This window comes from Gossypium raimondii, chromosome 6 (assembly GCF_025698545.1).
Source record: "Gossypium raimondii isolate GPD5lz chromosome 6, ASM2569854v1, whole genome shotgun sequence".
Lineage (NCBI taxonomy): Eukaryota > Viridiplantae > Streptophyta > Magnoliopsida > Malvales > Malvaceae > Gossypium > Gossypium raimondii.
In genome coordinates, this window is record NC_068570.1 from 772,187 (window position 1) to 795,268 (window position 23,082).

The 23,082-nt window shown below is 31.2% G+C and overlaps 2 protein-coding genes across 3 annotated transcripts; one reads left to right on the forward strand and one right to left on the reverse strand.

The window, feature by feature from the left end:
- Positions 1-12,304: 12,304 nt before the first annotated feature.
- Positions 12,305-18,175, forward strand: LOC105773353 (DUF21 domain-containing protein At1g47330). Of its 2 annotated transcripts, XM_052632343.1 has the most exons (13): positions 12,305-12,334; positions 12,540-12,733; positions 13,765-13,841; positions 13,925-14,008; positions 14,735-14,848; positions 15,001-15,087; positions 15,231-15,370; positions 15,467-15,554; positions 16,300-16,373; positions 16,554-16,714; positions 16,810-17,069; positions 17,173-17,219; positions 17,817-18,175. In XM_052632343.1, the coding sequence occupies exons 2-13, from the start codon at positions 12,556-12,558 to the stop codon at positions 17,971-17,973; spliced, it is 1,467 nt and encodes a 488-aa protein (XP_052488303.1). In that variant the 5' UTR covers positions 12,305-12,334; positions 12,540-12,555; the 3' UTR covers positions 17,974-18,175. The 2 variants fall into 2 exon arrangements, with proteins under 2 accessions (XP_052488303.1, XP_052488304.1); XM_052632344.1 differs by lacking the exons at positions 12,305-12,334; positions 17,173-17,219; positions 17,817-18,175 and having other exon boundaries at positions 12,351-12,733; positions 16,554-16,722; positions 16,810-16,953.
- A 1,429-nt stretch (positions 18,176-19,604) lies between these two features.
- Positions 19,605-23,013, reverse strand: LOC105773354 (probable phosphopantothenoylcysteine decarboxylase). Its single transcript, XM_012595148.2, has 3 exons — positions 21,772-23,013; positions 20,174-20,521; positions 19,605-20,099 (listed from the first exon to the last, which is right to left on the reverse strand). The coding sequence occupies exons 2-3, from the start codon at positions 20,516-20,518 to the stop codon at positions 19,854-19,856; spliced, it is 591 nt and encodes a 196-aa protein (XP_012450602.1). The 5' UTR covers positions 20,519-20,521; positions 21,772-23,013; the 3' UTR covers positions 19,605-19,853.
- Positions 23,014-23,082: the final 69 nt, after the last annotated feature.

The window sequence follows — 23,082 nt, forward strand, 5'->3', positions numbered from 1 at the left end:
GATCAATTTTGAAAAGAAAGTATGAAAAGTGTGTTCAGTTGAGTGCACTTTTTGCACAGTTGATAGAGAAACTTGTCCAGCTAGACAAGCTTTTGCTGACATGTTAGAGAAAGCGTGCTTAGCTAGATACATTTTCTTTAGAATTTTCAGAAAACACTTCTAGCTGGGCATGTTTTCCTGACATGACAGCAGAAGTTCGTCCAGTTGGACACGCTTTCACACATTCTCTCCAAAATCGACCTATTTTCATATATCTTAAAAAAGAAAAGGTCTATTTGATCAATTAAATAACGACATATATACACAATTTAGCATATAATGCATCAATTCAATGTATATATTTTTCTTCACCAGAAAATTTTAAATAAATAATAATTGAAGAGAAAAAAAAATCTAAATATCATATTATAAAATAAAAATAAAAATTGTATGAAATATTTACGTAAAGTACGAGAATGACCTGCCAAATAAAAGGTTTAGGCGGTATTTGATAATTTATTGAAATTTTAAAATTTATTGAAAATTAATATTTTCAGTGTCAATTGAGTCTTAATATGATTGGTATGGGTATTATTGTCAATGCAAAAGGACATGGGTTGAAGTGCATTAAAGTACATTATCATTTTATTTATGGGTTGGGAAGAGGTTATAGATAGTTTTAAGCATTGTGTCAAAAAGAGCAGATATAATTATAACTTATAATAAGATTATTCAAACAACATTGTTTAAAATGGTAAAATTCAAATATCATTAAGTGTAATTTTTTAGACTTCCCATAAAATACAAAATGACAAAAATACCCATATGTTTGTTATCTTATAAAAAGAATGGGTTTTCGATAATTTCTCAACTGAGCTGAAACCTAAACCTAATTAATAGATGACATTAACTTAATAAACTATTTAAATGTCGATTGAGTTTTAGCTCGATTGACATAGACATAATTGTTAATGAAAGAGGACGGGAGTTCGAGTGTGCTGAAGCGCATTATCCTCTTATTTATGGTTTGAGGAGGGATTATAGGTAGTTCTAAGTATTGTGTTAAAAAGATCTGGTATGACCGAAACTTATAATAAGATTATTACAAAATATATTTAAATAATAGTATATATGTTATTGTGGATTTTGATCCACCACCATGTGTAATTGTATTACATTTTGGCATATATGGTCCATAATGTGATTATTATATGGTGATGATTAAACAAACAAATATGCATGTGATAATTGTATATAATTTATTATGATAATTTATTTTTATTTTAATTGTATAATTTTAATCAACGTGATCCAACATTCTAGAAGAGATAATGTATAAAGAGAATTTGAATAAATTCCTTTCTATATAATTTTTAAAAATCAATCGTGATTCATGAGGTTACATAAAGGCACTTTAAGAACAAATTAGGCACAAAAGAGAATTCCCTAATTTGAATTTATATTTGATACATTTATAATATATAAAATGATTATATAACAACAAAAATAAAGGTAAGTAATTGATTAAGTCTCAACTCGATTGATGTCAATATTGTTATCAGTGCAAGAGAATATAGGTTCGAGTGCACTAAAGCGCATTATCTCCCTATTTAAGAGTTACAAGGGACTATGATAATAAATCAAAAAAATCATGTCATTTTAAAATAATAAATATTAATTTTATTATAATTTTACTTTATTGATTTTTAATAGTATAAAGACTAAATTAATTCATTTAACAGTAAAGAGACTAATTTGATCGAACTATATATACGAACTTATTATGCATGTAAGTTTTCAAATCGGTTTGATATCTCAATCATATTGATTTAAAATACTATATATATATATATATATATATATATCAATGTTTATTAAATTATTCACAGCTTTTATGTAAAACAAATAGTTAGGATATTTATATTTATATCAATTTTGTCATGCATGATTTATATGAATGGAATGTGATGATTTATATGAATGGAATGTGAAATATGATGGTTGTATCATTAAAATATTAATTTTCGATACACTTTTCTTTTGTCCTTTTGCTTGAGCTACTTGGCGTGCTTTCGATTTTAACTATTGCTTGACACGGTTTTTATTGAAACAACAAACACTAGTTTGGGTCAATTTCAAATTTTGGTAGTTTTGGGTTCGAATTGCTTTTGTTTCTGAATGTACGAGTTTGGGGTTCAATTTTTTGTGTCGAACCATTATGATTCGGGTCATTTCAGGTTACTTGTTAAAGTTATTTCGGGTTAAGATCATTTTTGGTTTGGTTTGTTTCAAGTTTTAATCGTTCAAGCAAATATTAGTTTGGTTGAACGAATTTGAGTTGACTTTATATGGTTTAAGCAAGTTCGATCGAATCTAGTTTCGAATTGATTCTTGGGTTTGAGTTAGAGTTGACTTAGATTCATATTTTTTTTAAAATTCACATCGGCCAAATAACGTAGTGGTAATAGTTTGGACTAAAACAGTAACATTAATAATAGTAGAAAGTATAAAGACTAAATCTTCAAATTAAATATTGTATAATGATGAAAATCATAATTAAATCAAAACATGCCCTATTGATTCAATTCTCACACATACCATATTGTAATAGCCCGTTTTCAGTTAAATCGGAACAGTGGTTTCGGGACCACAAATTCGAGTCCGAAAAGAAAATTATTTTAATATTATTTTATGGTCTGAATTATGATAGGAATATTGTATAAAAATTTCATTAAGAAAATTTTACCGATTACATGTTTAATTGATAAAATGATCAAATTGCATAAAATGCAAAAGTTGAGTTCTAGTAGCTATAAGTATCAAATAGCTATGGAATTCAAAATTAGATGTCCTTATATGGAAATAGACCATTAAGAGAAATTAGTAGATAAGTATGATGATTCATCCATGGAAAACTAAATAAAGAAAAGGATGAAATTGGAAAGATGAAATAATTAAAGATGATAAGTAATAAAAATCTAATATATCATCATTTATCATCATCTTTCCCAAATTAAAAACATGGAAACCCTAGCTATGAGAACTTGAGCTCAAGCCAACTTATTTTGCTTAATTAGGTATGTTTCTTTGTCCCATTTTTAGTAATTTTTATGTTTCTGAGATTGTAAAAGCTTAATTTAGCTATTTCGGTGATTAATTTACAAAGTTATCAAAGTATTGAAGTTTTGTCATGGATGAATATAGTTGAATTATGAAGTTTCATGGTAGAAAATGAAAGGTTGTTGATAAATAAACAACCTTTGTTAAGGAAATTTGGATGAAATAATGATTTAGGCACTAAATTGAAAAGTTGTAAAATTCATGGACTGTTATTGTTATATGTAAAAATCGGCTAGGCTTGGAATAAGGATTAAATTGCATGAATTTTATTTTTCGAGCCTAGGGAAGAAATCGTCATTAAATAAAAGTATAGGGGTAAAATGGTAATTTTTCATAAGATGTGAATTGGATTGAATTGAGTATGAAATTGTATTAAATTGAGTTAAATTTACTCGTATAGATCCGGATAGATTAAATTCAGAATTGGATCGAGAAAAAGAAAAAGTATCGGATTAGTATATTATAATTCACGAACACTTGTCAAGGTAAGTTCATGTAGCTTAATTGTGTAATTATATGCTTCAATTGAATGATATGCATGTGAATTGTGTAATGTCCATGTATATAGAATTTGATCATATATCCGTAAATAGCCGACAAATATTAAGTCCCATTTGAATGAATGAAATTCGATTGGACATAGGGTTCCCGAATTGGTAGTGGTCTTACATAGGTTGCGGACATACCATAGCTCGAAAGAGCATCCCTTTATAAGCCCTCTCAAGCTTCCCGTTATATGGTTCGTGCGAGCTTCTCGATAATAGCTCTTTGGAGCATCCTGATTGGTTGTGATTATACATGTGTTGTAGACACACCACAACTCTTATGAGTGTCCTGATATATGGCTCTTCGTGAGTTTTTCGATTAAATGCTCTTTATGAGTTTCCTAATTAATGGCTCTCCGGAGCTTCCCGATATGGCTCGCTTAAACTTCTCGATATATAGCTATCCGGAGCTTCCCGTTAATGGCTCTTCGGAGTTACCCGTTATTGGCTTACATGAGCTTCTTGATTAAGGCTCTTATAAGCTTCCCGTTGCATGGCTCACATGAGCTTCCTGTTATATGGCTTGATAGAGAGTTTTCTATTTATGTGCTCGTAAGAGCACTCCCGAATATGAATTGACGGATTTACAGTAGTGTACACTCCGTGTGTACTACCCATGTATCCATCGAGATTTCAAATAATTCAACGGATGGAATTCTGACATGAGAACATATAAAATCAAAATGAATCATTATCCGTATAAATATGAATTACATGGAACTTGATATTGATGAGCTTATTCTTGTTATTGATAAGTACATGAAATAAATAGCTAGCATGTTTGATGAGTTTATGTGCTTAGGCTTTGGGCCAAGTTGTTTGGAATGTGTTTATATGCTTATTTTATATGTAAATGGATGGTAAGTTTATTTCTCGTTATACAACCTTACTAAGCATTAAATGCTTACTTAGTTGTATTTTCTCTGTCCTATAGTAATCGGAGGCTCGTTGGGTTGGAAGCTTGGCGGAGATCACTCACACTATCCACCAGCCCATTTCGGTACAAATATGAAATAAATCTTTTTGGTTATAATGGCATGTATAGTTTAACTTATCCAATGTTGACATATAAATGTTTTGGTTGTAACTAGCCATTGGTATAACTTGTGTTTGGTATATGTTGATATGTATATATATTGCCTTAACATGTTTGATGTGTGAGTTTGAAATAGTTAAATGATGGTAATCATATGGATGAATGGATTAAGATAGCATATTTGATAAAATATGCATATATGCGAATTTGGTCAATTAAGTAAGTTTGAATAAATGAATATATATAATGATACGTCATGCATAAGACTTGGTTTGGCTTGTTTTAAATGTCTTGAAATGGTTGGTGAATGTGTTTAAGTGTTTATGTACGTGGAAGGTGAAATTGGGTGAGAATGGCCTTATTTTGTCCACACGGGCAAAGACACGGGCACATGGTCGTGTGTTATGGCCGTGTGTCCCCTACAGCTTAAAAATTTCAAAACAGAATACTCAGAATTGATCACGCGGCCTGGCACATGGGTGTGTGGCTTGGCCATGTGACCCCTGCACATAATTAATGAAAATTAATATGTTCACACGACCTAGTACACGGGTGTGTGACTTGGCCGTGTGACCCAAGTCAGATAGTTACACGGACATGGACATGGGCTGGGACACGACCGTATGCCCTACTTCAAATGTCACATGGCCTAAGAGACGGGATTGTTACTTGGCCGTGTGAGCCACATGCCCTAACCACACGAGTGTGAGTGTCTTGCACTTTGGGAAAATTTTGAGATTACGAAAAATTCTCTGAGTTTCTAATTTAGTCCCGACTTGTTTTTAATGTATGTTTTGGGCCTCGAGGGCTCATATAATGGACAATATGATTAATATAGAATTGATTTCTTATATGAATGTGAAGTGATATGAAATGTCTATATTTGATCTGTAAATTTTTAATAATGCTTCGTAACCTATTCTGGCGGCGGATATGGGTTAGGGGTGTTACACATATGGTCGATAAGCTCAAATATTATAAGGTCGATATAGGTTTGTCAATTATGATGTAAGTTTAAAATATGATTTGGTCATAAACAATTGTTCGATCAACTCAAATTGATTTAAATTCAATTTGATCCAAACTCAAAAGTTAGTCAAATTTGAACAAATACTTGAAGTAATCATCACTCAAATTTATTTAAACCATGATGACTTGAATTACGAAACCCAAACCCGAATGATTCGAACCTAAAATAACCTAAATAACCTAAAAGTGAAATAATCTAAAATAATCCTGTAACAGCCCGAATTTTGGGCTAGTCGGAATAGTGGTTTCTGGACCACAACTTTGACGAGGAAAAAAATTATTTTCATTATATTTTTATGGTCTACGATTTCATAAAAATTTTGTTCGAAAATTTTGACGTTTGGGCACTTAATTTAGTCTTGACTAAATTGTAAAAAGTGCAAAAGTTGAGTTCTATATGTTAGAGGTGTCCAATTGTTATGAAATTTTAAATTGGAGGTCTTTATATGGTAATTAGACCATTGGTTAAGTTTGTGGACAAAAATGGGCATGGTTAGACATGTGTCCAAGGTTTTTCATTAAGGGCATTTTGGTCATTTAGTTATTTAACTGAATTAAAAACAAAATTAAAATCCAATTTTTTCCCATCTTCTCCATAAGGCCGAATTTAGCGAGGGGGAAGCCATGGTTAGGGTTTTCAAGCCTCCAAGCTCAATAGTAAGTCCATCCTTGCCCCGTTTTTAACGATTTTTACGTTTTTTAGATTATCGTAATATGATTTACGTATTTCTACCATTTATTTGAGCTAGAGTTGATGTTTAAAAATTTACCCATGGAGAATATGCATGTATTTTGATGTTCTATGGAAGCATATGAATGTTTGGAATATGATAAACGATTTGTACTAAGTAATTTCCGATAAAAATGTCTAAAAGTATTAATTTGTAAAAGTTATAAAATGTGTCATAATTGTGTGAATAAGTGATAATTGTGAATGGAAACTGCCATAAAATGGTTCGGCTAAGCTTAAAATGCAAGGAAATTGAATAAAAATTATTTTACGAGCCTAGGGGAAAAATCGTAATTTTGTGAAACTTTAGGGCAAAAATGTAATTTTTTCAAGTATATTTTTGGACTGGAATGAATAGTGTGAATGTTATTTAAGTTAAATGTATTGTTATAAATCAAGAAAGACAATAAATTGAAATTGATCGATAAAAAGAAAAGTGAGAAAAAGTAAAAAAATTCTCGAATGAACCTTTGGAATAAGAAGGGATACGAATGAAGTGACAGAAATGATCACATGTGTGGCACATACTGTGTGTAGGCCACTATGTAAAAGTGAAAGTGATGGTCACGTGTGTAGTACTATGTGTAGGCTACTACGTGTACCGAAATGATAGGTCGCATGTGTAGTACTATGTGCAGCTACTATGCGTACCGGATAGTTTCGATCACGTGTGTAGTACTATGTGCAGGCTACTATGTGAACTGGACATCATTGATTAATAAGGTGGTTGCTATGTGCTGATTCCACCGGACATCATTGATTAATAAGGTGGTTGCTATGTGCTGAATCCACCGAGTATCTGTTATTATTTTGAAGTGTTCATCGAAAAATTAACTAAGTGTAATTAAATAATGAATATTGGTATGGAATTGAATTGAATATCGACTTAGAAATTGAAAAGTGGATTTTGAATTGAATTGTGATTGAAAGTGAAAAAGTGAAATTATAAAATAGTACATTTAGTAACAAAATAGTTTAGAAAGCAACAGTTGTGTGACTTTGAAAAATCACCAAAAATGGTGGAAATTGAATTAGAGGCTGAATAATATATGAAATTGAAGCTGAATGAGTCTATTTTCACATAAAAGAAACATAGCAAGCAAAAGAGTTATATATTTTGAGATATTTGAAGTTTAGTTAGATAGAGTCAGAATAAGTTTGGAATCCCCTGTTCTGACTTTGGAAAATTGTCAAAAATTTTAAAAAAATAATTATGGGATAAAGTTTATATGTTTAGAATCCTCACTGAATCTATTTTCAAGAGAAATAAACGGAAGCAATATCTGAATTCTGTAAAATGAGATAATTAATTTTTAGTGAAAAGAGGCCAGAACTGTCAAGTAGTGAAACAGGAGAAACTTTAAAGAATAAACTGTACTATTTGGAAAGACCAAAAATTCTGAAAATTTTATGGTAATAAGATATGTGAATCTAGTTTTGGGGAAAATTAACAGTTTTTAATTTGGAGCTCTGTAGCTCCAGGTAAAAATAATTTAGTGACTCTGACTCGGAGAGATAATTTTAAGTATACATATAAGTGAATAGTGAAACTATAAAAATGTTATTTCTAATAGTGTTATGTACTAAAGATGTAGAATGGAGAGGAGGAGGAGGAAAATTGAAAGAACATATGAATGATTTGTGTATAATTGGTCATATGCTCGATTATAATCGATAAACAATTGAAAAGAAATGATGTTTATAATTGTGCATTATTAGTTATGGTTAAAGTTCTTGTGAGAAAATAAAGTTTTATAGTATGCGTATGTGGTATACTTGGTATATGATTTGGTATGTAGCAATGTCGAAATGATTTATGAATTAACTCATGTTGGTAAGTTTGATACATAAATAAATGTGGTGCTTATCTATGCTTATAATGCTTATACTATATGTTTATCTGGCTAGCATATTTGGTGTGTATGCTTAGGTTTTGGCCAATTGTGGCTGGGTTACGCCACATTAAATTTATAAAATTATGCATTGAGATGGTAAATGCCTATATGGAAATATGCTTGTGATAAAAAAAGGGTGGTAAGATTTAAAGTTTGTAATCTTTATTAAAATGTTTTATCATGTGGTTAGTCTTAAAAAAAAAAGACTAGCTTGCGACTATGGTTGAGTGTAATGTTTATATCTTGTGTGATATGCATAGGAAACGGGAGTGGAAAGGAAATGAAATACTAAGTTCATGCTTGAAGTGTAAAATGATGCAAAAATGGGACGTTAAGTTAAATAATAAATATGTATTAGTATTGAACTTAATGAAATTGAACTGTACGTGAATTAAATGGAAATTGCAAATGATATGATTTGAATTAAATGAATTATTGTGCTATTGAAATGTATATTGGATTGAGAATTTGAATTGAATCGTGAACATGAGAATCGTGAATTAAATGAAATGGAAATAAAGTATTGAATTGCATGAGTATGTATTGGGTCTCAGAAGCCCTATTTGTTACAAATATAGTATTTTGAAGTTATAACGTGAAGATTTATAAAAACATGTTAAAAATTTGAAGAGTTTAAATTTGAATTAAATTTTATAACTCGGTTTAACATGTTTATAAGTGTATGTATTCTGGTAATGCCTCGTACCCTATTCCGGTGTCGAATACGGGTAAGGGGTGTTACAAATCCAATCATGAATTTCACCTAAAGTTGAAATGAATTGAATTCAATACGGATGATTAGTGGAGACCTACATGATATTTTTGACAGAATTGTAAAATTCACTTCTAACTTTTGAAGGTTTTTCTCACATTAGCTTTTTTTTTTCTCTTTCAATGTTAAAAAATTAAATAAGGTTAAGATTATCAGTATTTTATTCGATATATGATGATATGATATTTTGAGTTAAATTTAAAATTTTTAAAAATAAAATTATAATAAATAAAAAAATTAAAATCAAAGAAGTTACTAAAATTTTATTAAATAACTATTTAATGTTTGAACTTGGTAATATTCCCGGTTTAAAATTTCAAGTTAGGTTCTGAACTTGATAATTATTTCCATATTGGGACCTGAGCTAGGCAACTATTTTTACATTGAAGCTGTATTTTTTTTTTCAAGTTAGTCCCTTTTAGCAATTGTTCTCGTATTAAAGCTTGAATTTGACAATTGTTCCCACATTGTGGCCTAAACGTTAAAGTTTTCAATGAAATATTAGGGATAAACTTGGATAAAAAAGGTTGAAGCCCCAACATGGGAACAATTATCAAATTCATGATCTAACCCTATTACAAAAAGAAAAGTCCAAACTCAAATGTAATAACAATTGTCAAGTTTAAAACTTAACTTAGTCCAAAAATATTTAAACTCCTATAAAATAGTTGCTAAATTCAAGTCCTTAATAATGATTTAACCTTATTAAAAACTATAAATTATAAAAATTAAAATTTATGTAAAAATTCAAATATATTTTGGAAAAAAGAAAAAAGAGCTAGATAAGGCTAGGCTAGGCTATTTCTTTATAATTGCTACTCAACTTGGCTGCCACCCTACAACTATTGTAGAGTCCTCCCATCAAAGTTGTACATTTATAGGTTGCTTTTTTAAACCCATTAAAAGCAAATATTCCTACATTTTTTTGGTATTTTGATGCCTTAGGTTTCACTTTTATATTATATAAATAATTCATGTTCGGATTTATTTTATTTAAATATGTAGTTTTTTTGTTAATTGAATGTTAATTCAATTGATATTAGTATTATTGTCAATGTAGGAGAATGTTGGTTCGAGTGTTCTAAAGCGCATTATTATCCTATTTAAGGGTTAAAAAGGGTTATGGGTAGTTCTAAATATTGCATAAAAAGAATAGATATAATAAGAACCTATAATGAAATCAATACATATAAAAGTTAAAGTTGTTAACTTGTTGACATGAATGTCACATGACAACGTCTATAAAACAAAATAAATACATGTATATAAAACAAAAATAATGTCACGTTAACAATAAATATATACGAGTTATCATGTGGCATCAATGTGAACAAGTTAATGACAATGTTAAGTTTACCATTTAATTTTGACTTATTTGGTAAAATGTAATAAATTGAAAATTAAATTAAACGTAAAAAATTCAAAATATTTTATATAGTTTAAGAGATGTGACCTATTTAAAGATCTCATTATACGGGGATACTGTAAGACTCTTTTAAATCAACAATTAAAATACAAAAAAGGACAAAAGGAAGGACATAATGATAAATTTAGTCCTTGATATTTACTCATTTTGTCATTTTAGTCATTATTATTTTTTGGCGGTCATTTTGGCCTCGACCTTTAAAATTTAATCAAGTTATTTCTTTTACAAAAAAATGACTAAATTGTTAAAATTTTAATTATATTGATGTGATAGCTCACGTGATATTTTACATAGATTTTATTGCTAACATAGGTAATTTTTTTAAAATTTTTTTATGAATTATACGTGGACTGCCATACCAGTGACCACATCAATGCTATTAAAATTTTAACATTTCAATAATTTTTTTTTGTAAAAAACAATTAATTTGACTAAAATTTAAAGGTTAAGGGCCAAAATGACCACCCAAAAAAATAAGAATCAATATGACAAAATGAACAAACGTTAGAAATTAAATTTATCTTTATGCCAAAAAGAAACATCATTCCACCATGGATCCTGACGCATAGAATTTATATTGAGAAACATGAGTTTACCTTTTAATTAATTTAACCAATTTTAACTCTAAAAAATGAGAGATTAGTTTCTAAAAAAAGAATATATTCGATAATCAATTTAACAAATTTCAAATCATCGAACTCACCTACGTGGCAGTAGCATAAGGCTTATCCTTTTGCCAATGGTACCTTGCCAATAGTACCAATAGGCAAGGCATGGTCGCTAAAAGTCCAAAGCTGGTTGGGACCACTTCAACTTTATGCAAATTAAAAAATATTGGTCACACTCACACCCCCACATAAACATGTACATTAACAACTACATGTCCAAGGCATGGTCGCAATACAAATGTTATAATATATTTTCAACGTTAAAATTTGGAAATAATATAATATTATTTAATAAAATTAATAATTATTGTTTTAATGAAAATTAAAATTTTAAAATTAGGAGACAATATAAAAATTAAAAATAACTAAAATAAATTTTAAAAAATTAAATAGTTTGAAAATGGTCAACGACATAAAAATATCTTTATTTGATCATTTATTATATCCCATCCTTTTCTTTCGGTGGTTGTAAATTTATTAAAAAGGACCTAACATTAACATTTTAAAAAATAAATTAACTTTTCTAATAAAAATACTAATTAAAATATTAAATTTTGAAATATTTCAACCCATAGTAATTCATATATGCTCCATGCTATTTTTTAAAAATTTTATAAAATTATAATAATTATTTTAATTTTATAAATTTTAATTTTTATAAATTTTAATTAATTTATTGATATAGTGTATAAGACAAATAATGTCATATCAATAAGAAATATACTTAGGCTATCATGCTGATTAATTACCTCAAAAAATGATTTGACTCTTTTAAAAGATTAATAATAAAATTTAATTAAAAAGAAAAATGCTAAATCGAAAAAAATATAAATGTTAAAAGTTAAATTTGACATTATGACTTTTTACAATTATTATCAACCTGTGTTTTTTTTTAAGATGGTCGTCTCATCGGTTCAATTTCTGGTTCGGTTTTTTATAATAGAAAAATCAAATTACATCAAATCAATATACAAAGACTAAATCCTCAAATTAAAATGGTACAGGGATTAAAACAATAATTTAACCAAAATAAAAGACAAAGATTTCTTTTATATATTTAATGTGAAAACAAAAATGGAAGTTGCAGAGATACGCATTCAAGTAGTGGCCAGGCTGTAGGTAAGCTGTATATATGTAAGTGCTGGTCGCGTACTGAAACTATTTTTCTATTTTCATCCATTTTTTCAGGTTCCCCAAAGCAGTAAACTCTTAAAAAATCACCCCCTCCCCCCCAAAAACAAAATCCCAACTCTTGAACTGATTTCATTTGTTTTCTCTGTTATCCGATCAAAATTCTCTAAATCCCAAAAATCCTGTTTTTTTGCTGCTCAAAAACCAGAGTTCGGGGTGTGAAAATGGCTTCTGATGTGCCTTGTTGTGGTGCTGAATTCTCATTGTATTTGTTGATCATAGTGGGGTTAGTGTGTTTTGCTGGGTTAATGGCTGGTCTAACACTGGGTCTCATGTCTCTGGGTCTTGTAGACCTTGAAGTCCTCATCATGTCTGGCCGTCCTCAAGATCGTATCCATGCTGGTATCCTTTGTTTCTAAAACCTCTTCTTTTTAGATGAATCATTGATTGTAATTTCCTTGTTTTTTCATTGTGTTAGTAGTTGGTTTCAAGTATATATCATTTATGTTTGAAGAGTTGAACTGAGTTGAATCACTGAGTCTCTTCGCCTTATTACCTAGTATGTTAGGCTGGTTGCTGAGCTCTGATTTGGTTTTTGAACCGAGTCTCGTTCACTCTTTTACCGTATGTTAGGCTGATTGCACGGTGTAGTGGATGTAGAAAGGGGAGAGAGGCTGGTTGCTGAACTCTGCATTGGTTGTTTCTTTTGCTATTTGCTTTTGATTATTCATAGTAAAAAAGAGAGCAATAATTAGTTTCATGGAGAGCTTGATGCTGAGTCAACTCGAGGTTTTAGTGATTATTTGAGCTGATCTTTATGTTATCTGGAACTTGGATCGCTCTGGTTTCTAGAAACTAGAACTAGAACGCAATTTGCTACTTCTATAAAATGTCTTTGATTTGTTTAGTAGGAATGAAATACGATTTATTGGAATGTAAACTGTTTTTTTGAACTTATATGTATTGTTTTTGTGTTTATATAAGTACATAGTTCTACATATATAAATTCTTAAGTTTGTAAATTTTGTGGAACTCAGATCGGTCCGGTACGATAAACTAGAACTAGAATTAGAACAGAATTCTCTACTTCCATGAAAATGTAATTCATTACGGGTAGTCTTCTCTGATTTGTTTAGTAGAAACGAAATAAGGTTTATTGAAACCTAAACCGGTTTTTTGAACTTATATGTATTGTTTTTGTGTTTATATAAATACACAATTCTAAATATATAAATTCTGAAGTTTGTGAATTATTTGTTTTACTCAATAACTTTGTAATAAACTATAGGTTAGTGGGAACCTTAGTTTGGATCATTAGTGTTCCCTATTTCAAAACATTGCTACCAATTTGAGAATCACTAGAGAGATTCGATTTATGGTAACAAAGCTTTTAGCAATAAAGAGTTTTTTTGTTTTGGTTTCTTTTCTGGCAGCAAAGATATTTCCTGTGGTGAAAAACCAGCACCTTCTGCTATGTACTCTATTGATTGGAAACTCTTTGGCAATGGAGGTTATTACTACATGAAACCGTTGTTATCATTTTCTTTCTTCAATGTTATTGGTTGTTAGCTTAACTCCTTTCCTTCCATGTAGGCTCTTCCCATTTTTTTGGACAAGCTTGTGCCTCCATGGGCTGCAATTTTGGTATCAGTCACTCTGATCCTCATGTTTGGAGAGGTTTGTTGTTAACATGTTGAACTTAGCCATCATTTCAAGGAATTTGCAATATTGTTTTTAATACATGTTTGTTGAAAATTCTAGAAAAAAGCCCCTTAAAATGAGTTTCTTACGAGCTCAAGAGAATTTTGTAAGAGATTCAGTATTATCTGGTTATAAGAGATTCAATAATTTTGTAAGAAATTTAGTAATTTAAAGGAAACATTACACTATTAGAACAAATTCGGTAATTTTAGTAATTCTAGTATTATCTTCATGCTTGGAGAGGTTGGTTGTTAACATATTGAACTAGCTGTCTTTTCGAGGAATTTGCAGTTTTGTTTTCAATACATGTTTGTGGAAAATTCTACAAAATGCACCTTAAAATGAGTTTCTTACGAGTCAATAGTATTTTGTAAGAAATTTCGTAATTTAATGGAAACATTACACTATTAGAACAAATTCCGTAATTTTAGTAATTCTAGTATTATCTTCATGCTTGGAGAGCTTGGTTGTTAACATATTGAACTAGCTGTCTTTTCGAGGAATTTGCAGTATTGTTTTCAATACATGTTTGTGGAAAATTCTACAAAATGCACCTTAAAATGAGTTTCTTACGAGCTCAATAGTATTTTGTAAGAGATTCAGTAGTTTTGCAAGAATTTCATTAATTTACATTATTAGGAATTCAGTAATTTTAAGTAACTCACACTAGAACTCTCCCCATGTTTGTTCATCTAACTGCAGATATTGCCACAAGCCGTATGCACCCGTTATGGCTTGAAAGTTGGAGCGGCAATGGCACCTTTTGTCCGCGTTCTTCTTTTTCTTTTCTTACCGATTTCTTATCCAATCAGCAAGGTACCGTGCTATATGAATCCTCTGTTATTTCGTCTTGAATAATGGTCTTTTTCCGTACCAGACAACCAAGTACTGCCTAAAAGCTGTTCTTAGACATAGTTGAAATTGGTTTTACATATTATGTTTAGTTTATAAATGCCGTGTACTTTCAGGTTTTGGACTGGATGTTGGGTAAGGGACATGCTGCCCTCCTACGAAGAGCAGAACTAAAGACATTCGTGGATTTTCATGGCAATGAGGTATCGGATTCAACTTGGAAGGTTTTAAATTTCAAAGTTTAGGACCTTGTCACATTCGTGTTTGACATTGCGGCTTACGCTTAATGGTTTCATGCATTCCTTAGATTTTCTTTATCTGTCAGCACATATTATGCTTTTTTTAGGCTGGGAAAGGTGGGGATCTAACTCATGATGAGACAACTATCATTGCCGGGGCACTTGAAATGACTGAAAAGACTGCTAAAGTTGCTATGACGCCGATATCGAATGCATTTTCTCTTGATCTGGATACAAGTCTTGATTTGTGGGTTTGTGGATTCTAGTGTGTTGCAACCGTAGGATTTTACTACTCGTATGTTTTCTCATGTTTTTTTCTGGTCTCTTTATCGTTGTATTTCAGGGAAACGTTGAATAAAGTAATGACAATGGGTCATAGCAGAGTTCCAGTTTATTATGGAAACCCGCAAAATATAATCGGGCTTGTTCTGGTAAGGTCCTTTCTCTGCATAAGCTTATTGTTTCTTATAGTGTCAATTATGAAAAGTCTCTCAACTGTTTGATTTTATCTTTTCTGGTCATAAATGACTGATGGGAAGATGATGTGGCAGCTTTTAAAAATGGGCTAATAGCAACTTTAGCCGTAACATTTATACATTGTGTTTATTTAGGCTTTCTAAAAAATTTAACTCCTAATGTTTATACATTGTGTAAATTGGTCCTTTTTTTCTTTGTGACCCTTTCAACTAAAAAGCTAAAAGAAAACAAATCTATCAACTAAATTTGATCGGAAATATAGCCAAAATGGAAACACCCAAAATCCAAAATAATAATTATGATTTTTTTCTCATTCTTTTAAAATTAACCCTCAATGTCGCAAATAAAAGTAAAACTGAAAAAAAATCAAATTATACAATGTGTAACTGTTGAGGGTTAATTTTTTCGGAATCAAGACTAAATTGAATAATGTATAAATGTTGAGGGTTAAAGTTGCTATCATGTCAATTTTAAAAGCTGTCAAGTTATTTTTGTTAGTAATTTAATGGCTGGTGATCGAAAAAAGAAAAATTCGAAAAGTTGAGTGACTAACAAAGAAGAAGTTGAATAGTTGGGTGACCATTTTATAACTTTTCATTGTATATTATCATCTGCGGCATGGCTTTACTTTAATTCCTTTTTCTGTTTTTCTATCTTTAATTATAGATTCATCTCCTTGGTCTGGCTTGAAACATGCAGGTTAAAAATCTTTTAACAATTGATTCAGAAGGTCCGGTTCCGTTGAGAAAAATAATCATAAGAAAAATCCCCCGGTATAGAATCTCCTCATTTTTGCCATACTGTAAACTTTTTTAGTTAGCAATGGATATATGTCCTCTTTGGGGTTATCCAAAATCGGCTTAAAATTCAGTCAGTTTATTTTGCTTTCCTGTTTCCCCTACTGCGAGGACTGAGCTTAACACATTCTTCTTTGCTTCTTATTCACCCTACAGGGTATCAGTTGACATGCCACTATATGATATTCTTAATGAATTCCAAAAAGGTCACAGCCATATCGCCGTGGTATATAAGGATCTTAATAAGAGCAAAGAACATCTCGAGTTTAAGGATAGCTGTAAGAAGCGAAGAGGCGAACCCGAGATGTCAAGAAAAGGTGAGCATGTAAGTGTTTGTCATGATTGATTCCTTACGGAATTAAGTTGCCTAATGTGGTCTTTCTGTAGTAATATAACCTGTCTTCATTTCCAGATGATCGTAAGATTGGTGTAAGTGCCCAGAAATCGGGGCTTAATTTGGACTCGCAAGATGTTCATACACCTGTGGCTAACAATGACGGAGGTCAGCTGACAAAGAAGAGCCCACCAGCTACTCCTGCCTTTAAGAAGCGACACAGAGGTTGTTCGTATTGCATATTGGACATAGAAAATTTTCCTATTCCTGAATTCCCATCAAATGAAGAGGTAGTCGGTGTTATTACCATGGAGGATGTTATCGAAGAACTTCTTCAAGTAAATAATACATATCATATCCTCTCTTAGTGGCCTGAAAGACTAGCGGTATGGTTTATAGTATTTACGTGCTAATTTCTTTCGCTATGCTTGCTTATGACAGGAGGAGATATTAGATGAGACGGATGAGTATGTTAATATCCACAACAGGTAAAATTTTCACCGTTTCTCCATGTTCATTTGGTATTGTATCTTGTAGGTAAAATTACCATAGAGGTCTTTATATTAGGAGTCGGATTGCTTTTTGATCTCTCTACTTAAAAAATAGATAAATTAGTCCCTATATATTATTATATTAAGGAGCAAATTAAGCCTTGTGTTAAAAAAAAATCTATTTTTAATGTTAAAGCCACTAGTCCTCATACGTTAGCATGAGTTACACGTGACATATCATGTGTCACTATTTGGTAATTCTGTCAGCTACGCTAGTTTCTAACCATACAAGGGGATATAATTTTTAACAAACAAGACCAATTTGTTCTTTCATCTAACATAGGACTAATTTGTCCAGTTTTTTAATTATATTGGGGCACAATGCAATCAGACTTTTGCTATAAGTGCCTTTATGGTACTTTAACTGTTTCTTTTACTTTTATTGAAAAGTATAGTTCAACACGGATTGATCTTTAAACAGACCAACATCGTGTTCGTGTCCCACGCAAATGCAAGTAGTGGACTATAGTTAAGTACCGTAGTGGACTATCGTAGACGTCGAAATAATGACATTAGCAATTCATGGCAATGCAGGATAAAGATCAACATGCATGCACCTTACGAAAATGCTAGCATCCCAACCCCTGCATCTTCGTCACCCTTGGCCGCTCCAGGTCCTACACCAACCCTTTCGGTGTCCACCAGTACTTCAAATACAGGTTCACCTGCCGCAACCCTTTTCCCGATATGATGTGATAGTCAAATACGGACAAAGAAAAATATGTTAATATTCCGTTACTTGGTAAGAATCAATGACTGACCCTACTTAGTTTTAGGTCGGAATTGCCGGTAAGATGCATGCTTTTATAGAGAACCGGTACTTGTCGAAAAACTCATATATGGACCTCATCCTATATAGAATTAAAGATGGATCCTGGTTGTTTTGCCTAAAATATGCTTTGAAATCATTAGTTTCATTTATTTCATAGCAATCTTCACAACAAACTGATATACTTTGAATAAAATGCGATGAAGATAATGAAGAAATATATATATATATATAAGGGAGGGGTAAAAGTACCATGAAGGTCTCTATCTATATTAGGAGTCATATTGTATTTTGTTCCTAGTAACAAATATGTAAATTAATCTTTGTTTAGATTAAAGAGCAAATTAGTTCTTTTTTGTTAAAAATTTTATCCATTTGTACTAATAAAAATTGACATGGCTGACAGAAAAATTAGACAATCATGTTGTGTTGATATATTGGGACTGGTTTTTAACGGTAGAAATAAATGAAATTTTTAACAGGATCAATCTATTTTTTAATTTAACATGGACTAACCCATTTTTTAATTGAATCAATTGGACCGATGAATTTGTGACTTAACCAATTCAACTACTGGTTTGATTCTAAAAACATTGGAGAGAATTCCCTATTAAATTTGATTCTAATCCAAATCTTATGAAATGACTTGGAGAATGTAAGATAAATGGCATAACTAAAAGACAAGGCAATATTGAGATTTAACATGTATTTGGTACAATTAATGTGTGTTTCATGTTTGTTTTATAGTTCATGAAAAATAATTATTTTGGGATTTGTTGGCCTCCACAGCCAAAATCCACCAATAAACTACTCAACTCAAGTCATTGGTGCCATTTTTCTCTCTCCCTCCATTATGATTTTGTGTATTTTTTTATGGGTTGTTTTCGTTGATCAAAGTTTAGCTGAATCTTAACAATTGAAAATTTAGATTTACAAAACCTCAACCCTTGACGTAGCGGCACTAGGTGTTTACCTTAAAACTCACTTCATGGGTTTGAGTCAAGATGATATTGTGTGCGAATTAATAATGATTTACTCCATTTAAAAGTATGCGAGTCGCAAGAAAAAAATTAGGTTTACAGTAATCTAGAAACATTGGACTTCCATATATATATATATTTATATGTAATTGAAATATATTCGTGTGTATATATAATATATAAAAGATATTTAAAAAATCATTAACTCAAAATAGTACACTAAAACACATTTGTATCGCTACGTATCAATATCAAACGGAAGTAATGGTGTGTATATATATTATATATATCTTTGCTACTTAAGTTTAAGCCCAAAAACTAATCTGTGTTTACTGTTTGATAAATGAAGGGTTTATTACACTTAAATTATTAAACTATTAGTAAATTTATGTTTTGGTTATTTAACTTTAAAAATTACAAAATGATTACTAAACCATTTGAAAGTCTCTAATTTCTAGTAATTACCATATAGAGACAACAGATAATTTTTCTAGTTTTCTCCATATTTAAATACCTTTCAATTTCATCCCCAAACTCAACACAGCATTTACATCAATCACATAAAAAAAATCATGAAATTTAGCTTTTAGCAATGTGCTACTGTTTCTTTAACTCCTCAATATCATCAGCTTGTAAGAGCAATAATGTTTCAAGTACCATTCTTCATGATATGCAAAGCTCAAAAAATGGAGGTATAAATGTACAGTAATCAATGGTAAAAATGGCTAACAAAAGGTGCACTCAATGCACAGAATCAATGGTTTACAACACACAAAAATTGTAGTATTGTTATTCAGGTTGGAAAATCGACCGACCGGCTTTTCAATCTGGTAGAGGCCGAGACTCCAAGTATAGTCTTACGGTTGAATGGATTTCAGTAGGTTCTGCCATTGCATCATCGCCGGGGATGAAAGAAACTCCAAGTTCATCGACCAACATTAGATGTTTTTCCGTGAAAGGGTTTCTCCATGTGAAAGTGTTCATACCTGGAGCGATAAACATTGGTTTGCTGTAGTCCCAAGCTCGTACAATACATGTTAACAAGTTGTCACATATTCCACCAGCAATCTGCTACATAAAATGCATATGAACAGGTAATGCAGGAAGGGGATTATATCGAAAAAATGGGCAAATCACGTTACCTTAGCAAGTGTGTTTGCGGATAACGGGGCAATGACCATAAGATCAGCCCATCGATAAAGTTCGATGTGAAGCACATTGTCACCTAGTTTTTCCCAACAGGACCATTCATGCCTGTCGGTGTAAAGGTCTACATTGTCAGGAAGTGATTCTATATCGATGAAATGTAAAGAGGCTGGTGTCGCAACGGCTTTTACTTCTGCCCATTCACAGAAACAATGACAAATACTTGCAAATTGTACAGCAGCTACACATCCGCAAGCACCAAGTAGAATCCGGGGCTTTCTCTGAGGAGGATCCATTGGTACCTTTCCCCTTTGCACATATTGAGGCTCAGGGTGTGCCATAACCTATACCAAAAAAGTACCATCCACATTCTTAGAAAAACTCTTTCAATTTCAATGAAAAAATGTATACCTACAAATGAATCAATCTATATGTGTTTACAATATATGATGCTCAGATTCTTCATTCTTTTTGAAGTACCCGTCTGACATTAGTGCTTGGTACATGGATATGGAGACACGACCTTCAAAGATCCCTTAATATATGGAAAAACTTGACAAAGTCTAATCATACCCACGTCGGGGATATTCACACCTGAGTCGAGTAACATATGAACAATGCCGGTGCAACGAAGAACTAAAATGAAAACCATCTACCCCAATTGTTGGCTTCATTCTTCTTGAAGTACCCCTGTCCCACATCAGTGTTTGATACACGGATATGGAGACATGACCCCCAAAGATCCCTTAATATATGGTTTTAAAACATCTAATCATACTCGTGTCGGGGACTCTCAAACCCGAGTCTAGGTAAACCTATGACAATGCCGGTGTAACCAAGAACTTACAAGAAAAACTATCTACTCCCATTGTTGGCTTCATTCTTTTTGAAGCACCCCTGACATTAGTGTCCGATACACGGATATCGATACATGACCTCCAAAGAACCCCAATGTTGAGGTTGAGGACACTCAAGCCCGAGCCTGAGTAACCTATGATAAGAATTAGAAAGAAAAACTATCTGCCCCCATTGTTGGCTTCATTCTTTTTATGTCCGACATTAGTGTCCGATACACCAATGCATAAACATGACCACTAAAGATCCTCAAATATACGGAAAAACATAAGAAAATCTAATCATACTCGTGTCGGGACAGTCACAGCCGAGTCCGAGTAACATATGGTGCAACCAAGAACTAAAAAAAAAAAACACTATCCCCCCTATTGTTGAATCCATAAAAAAAATCTTATTAATTGGTATATGGAAACAATTAGATTGATATTTTTATTAAAATCTAAACCATTTTTCTCACTATTCAATGACAAAAGGATCAAAATAAATATTACAAAAAATAATCAAACTTTCAAAATCTTCTTTCTTCTTTCTATTTCAACCCAACCATTAAAATCGGAACTTAAATAATAACCCCACAAAATCCAATTCCCCCCCCCCCCAACACAAGAAAATAAGTCAAAAGCTGTAAATTATTGACTTGAAAATCAAAACCCACATCGAAAATTTTCATGTTACGCAACGATTATGATTTGAACAAGAACAAGATTAAAATAGAAAGTAATAAAGAAAATGGGGTCACCTGGAGAATCTAAAATATCAGCAAAAAGAAGAACAGGATCTGTGGCTCTGGAGTTGAAATTCTTTGGCGATGTACCCAAATGATTAACGAACAACGAAGAAGAAAAGCAGCTATGTTTTTGCGCAAGTAAAGAAGCGCGAGAGTGGACCTTTCAAAAATGGTGATCTTTTTTTTTTTTTTTATAAAGAATTTGTTTTGGGTAAACTACACTGATAGTCACCCAACTATGATTTTTTTCTTTTTTGGTCACTCAACTATGAGTAGTTACAACATGGTCACCCAGCTATGGTTTTTTTTCCTTTTTTAGTCACCAACCATGAAAAGTTACAAAATGGTCACTCAACTATTCAATTTTTTTGGTCACCTAACAATCTTGGATTTTGGGGTTTTTCTTTTTTACATAGCGAATGGATGACCAAAAAAGACAATTCAATAGCTGAGTGACTAGTTTGTGTAACTTTTCATAGTTGGATGACTACTAATGTAGTTTACCCTTCTTTTTTCACAATGTTTTGGTGAAATTATCGTTTTTGTCCTTATACTTTTAGTTTCATGTGATTTAATTTTTAAAAAATATTTCTATCATAAGAATCTCATCTCAAAACCCAAACTTAATTCTAACCATTCATATAATCATCTTTAAATCGTGACATTCAATAAATCTAAAATATAACATCCTCAAGTTGAGAATCAAAAATTAAGAACTCGTGTTTTCTAAAAATTAAAGTTTGAACCTACTTTTATAAATAAATAAAAAATATTCCGAAACGACTTATAACTCTTCTAACTTAATCATAACTCATAATAATTTCATTTTAAAATCGAAACTTGTTTCAAGTAATTCTTATAACATCCCACGTTCAATAAATCTAAATTAGAAAACTTGATGAAAAAAAATGAGATCACAATCTCATGTTTGTTACTACTTTCCATGTGAGCTATAAACATGCATTCTATCAACCCCCCCACCCCCTTGCTTCAATCATCAGTAGTTATGTTCTTTTGACTAAGCAACTTATTCTCTTTTACCATAAAAAGGGGAAATGACATAAAAATGAGTTAAAATATGTCATAAGTTTATGTACTTTTTTATAAATATAAAATTTAATTTTTATATTTTTATTTTTAGGAATTTAGTCCCTCTACTTTATAAATTTCAAAATTCGGGTCCAGTTGCTAACATTGTTTATTTTTCTAATAAATTTATTGGTATAATATTTTGAAATAATAAAAAACTCACCTGGTAATAACATAACTAAAAAATGACATTGTAATGATTTTAAATTTAACAAAATAATTTTAACAATGTTA

What these genes read in the sequence shown, in the direction of transcription:
- LOC105773353 (XM_052632343.1), top strand. Translation starts at nt 12,556, where the DNA reads ATGGCTTCTGATGTGCCTTGTTGTGGTGCTGAATTCTCATTGTATTTG. An exon ending in CTGGATACAAGTCTTGATTT is followed by an intron (nt 15,371 to 15,466) that starts GTGGGTTTGTGG and finishes GTTGTATTTCAG; the next exon opens with GGAAACGTTGAATAAAGTAA. An exon ending in TTATCGAAGAACTTCTTCAA is followed by an intron (nt 17,070 to 17,172) that starts GTAAATAATACA and finishes TGCTTATGACAG; the next exon opens with GAGGAGATATTAGATGAGAC.
- LOC105773354 (XM_012595148.2), bottom strand. Translation starts at nt 20,518, where the DNA reads ATGGCACACCCTGAGCCTCAATATGTGCAAAGGGGAAAGGTACCAATG. An exon ending in CCGCAAACACACTTGCTAAG is followed by an intron (nt 20,100 to 20,173) that starts GTAACGTGATTT and finishes TTTATGTAGCAG; the next exon opens with ATTGCTGGTGGAATATGTGA.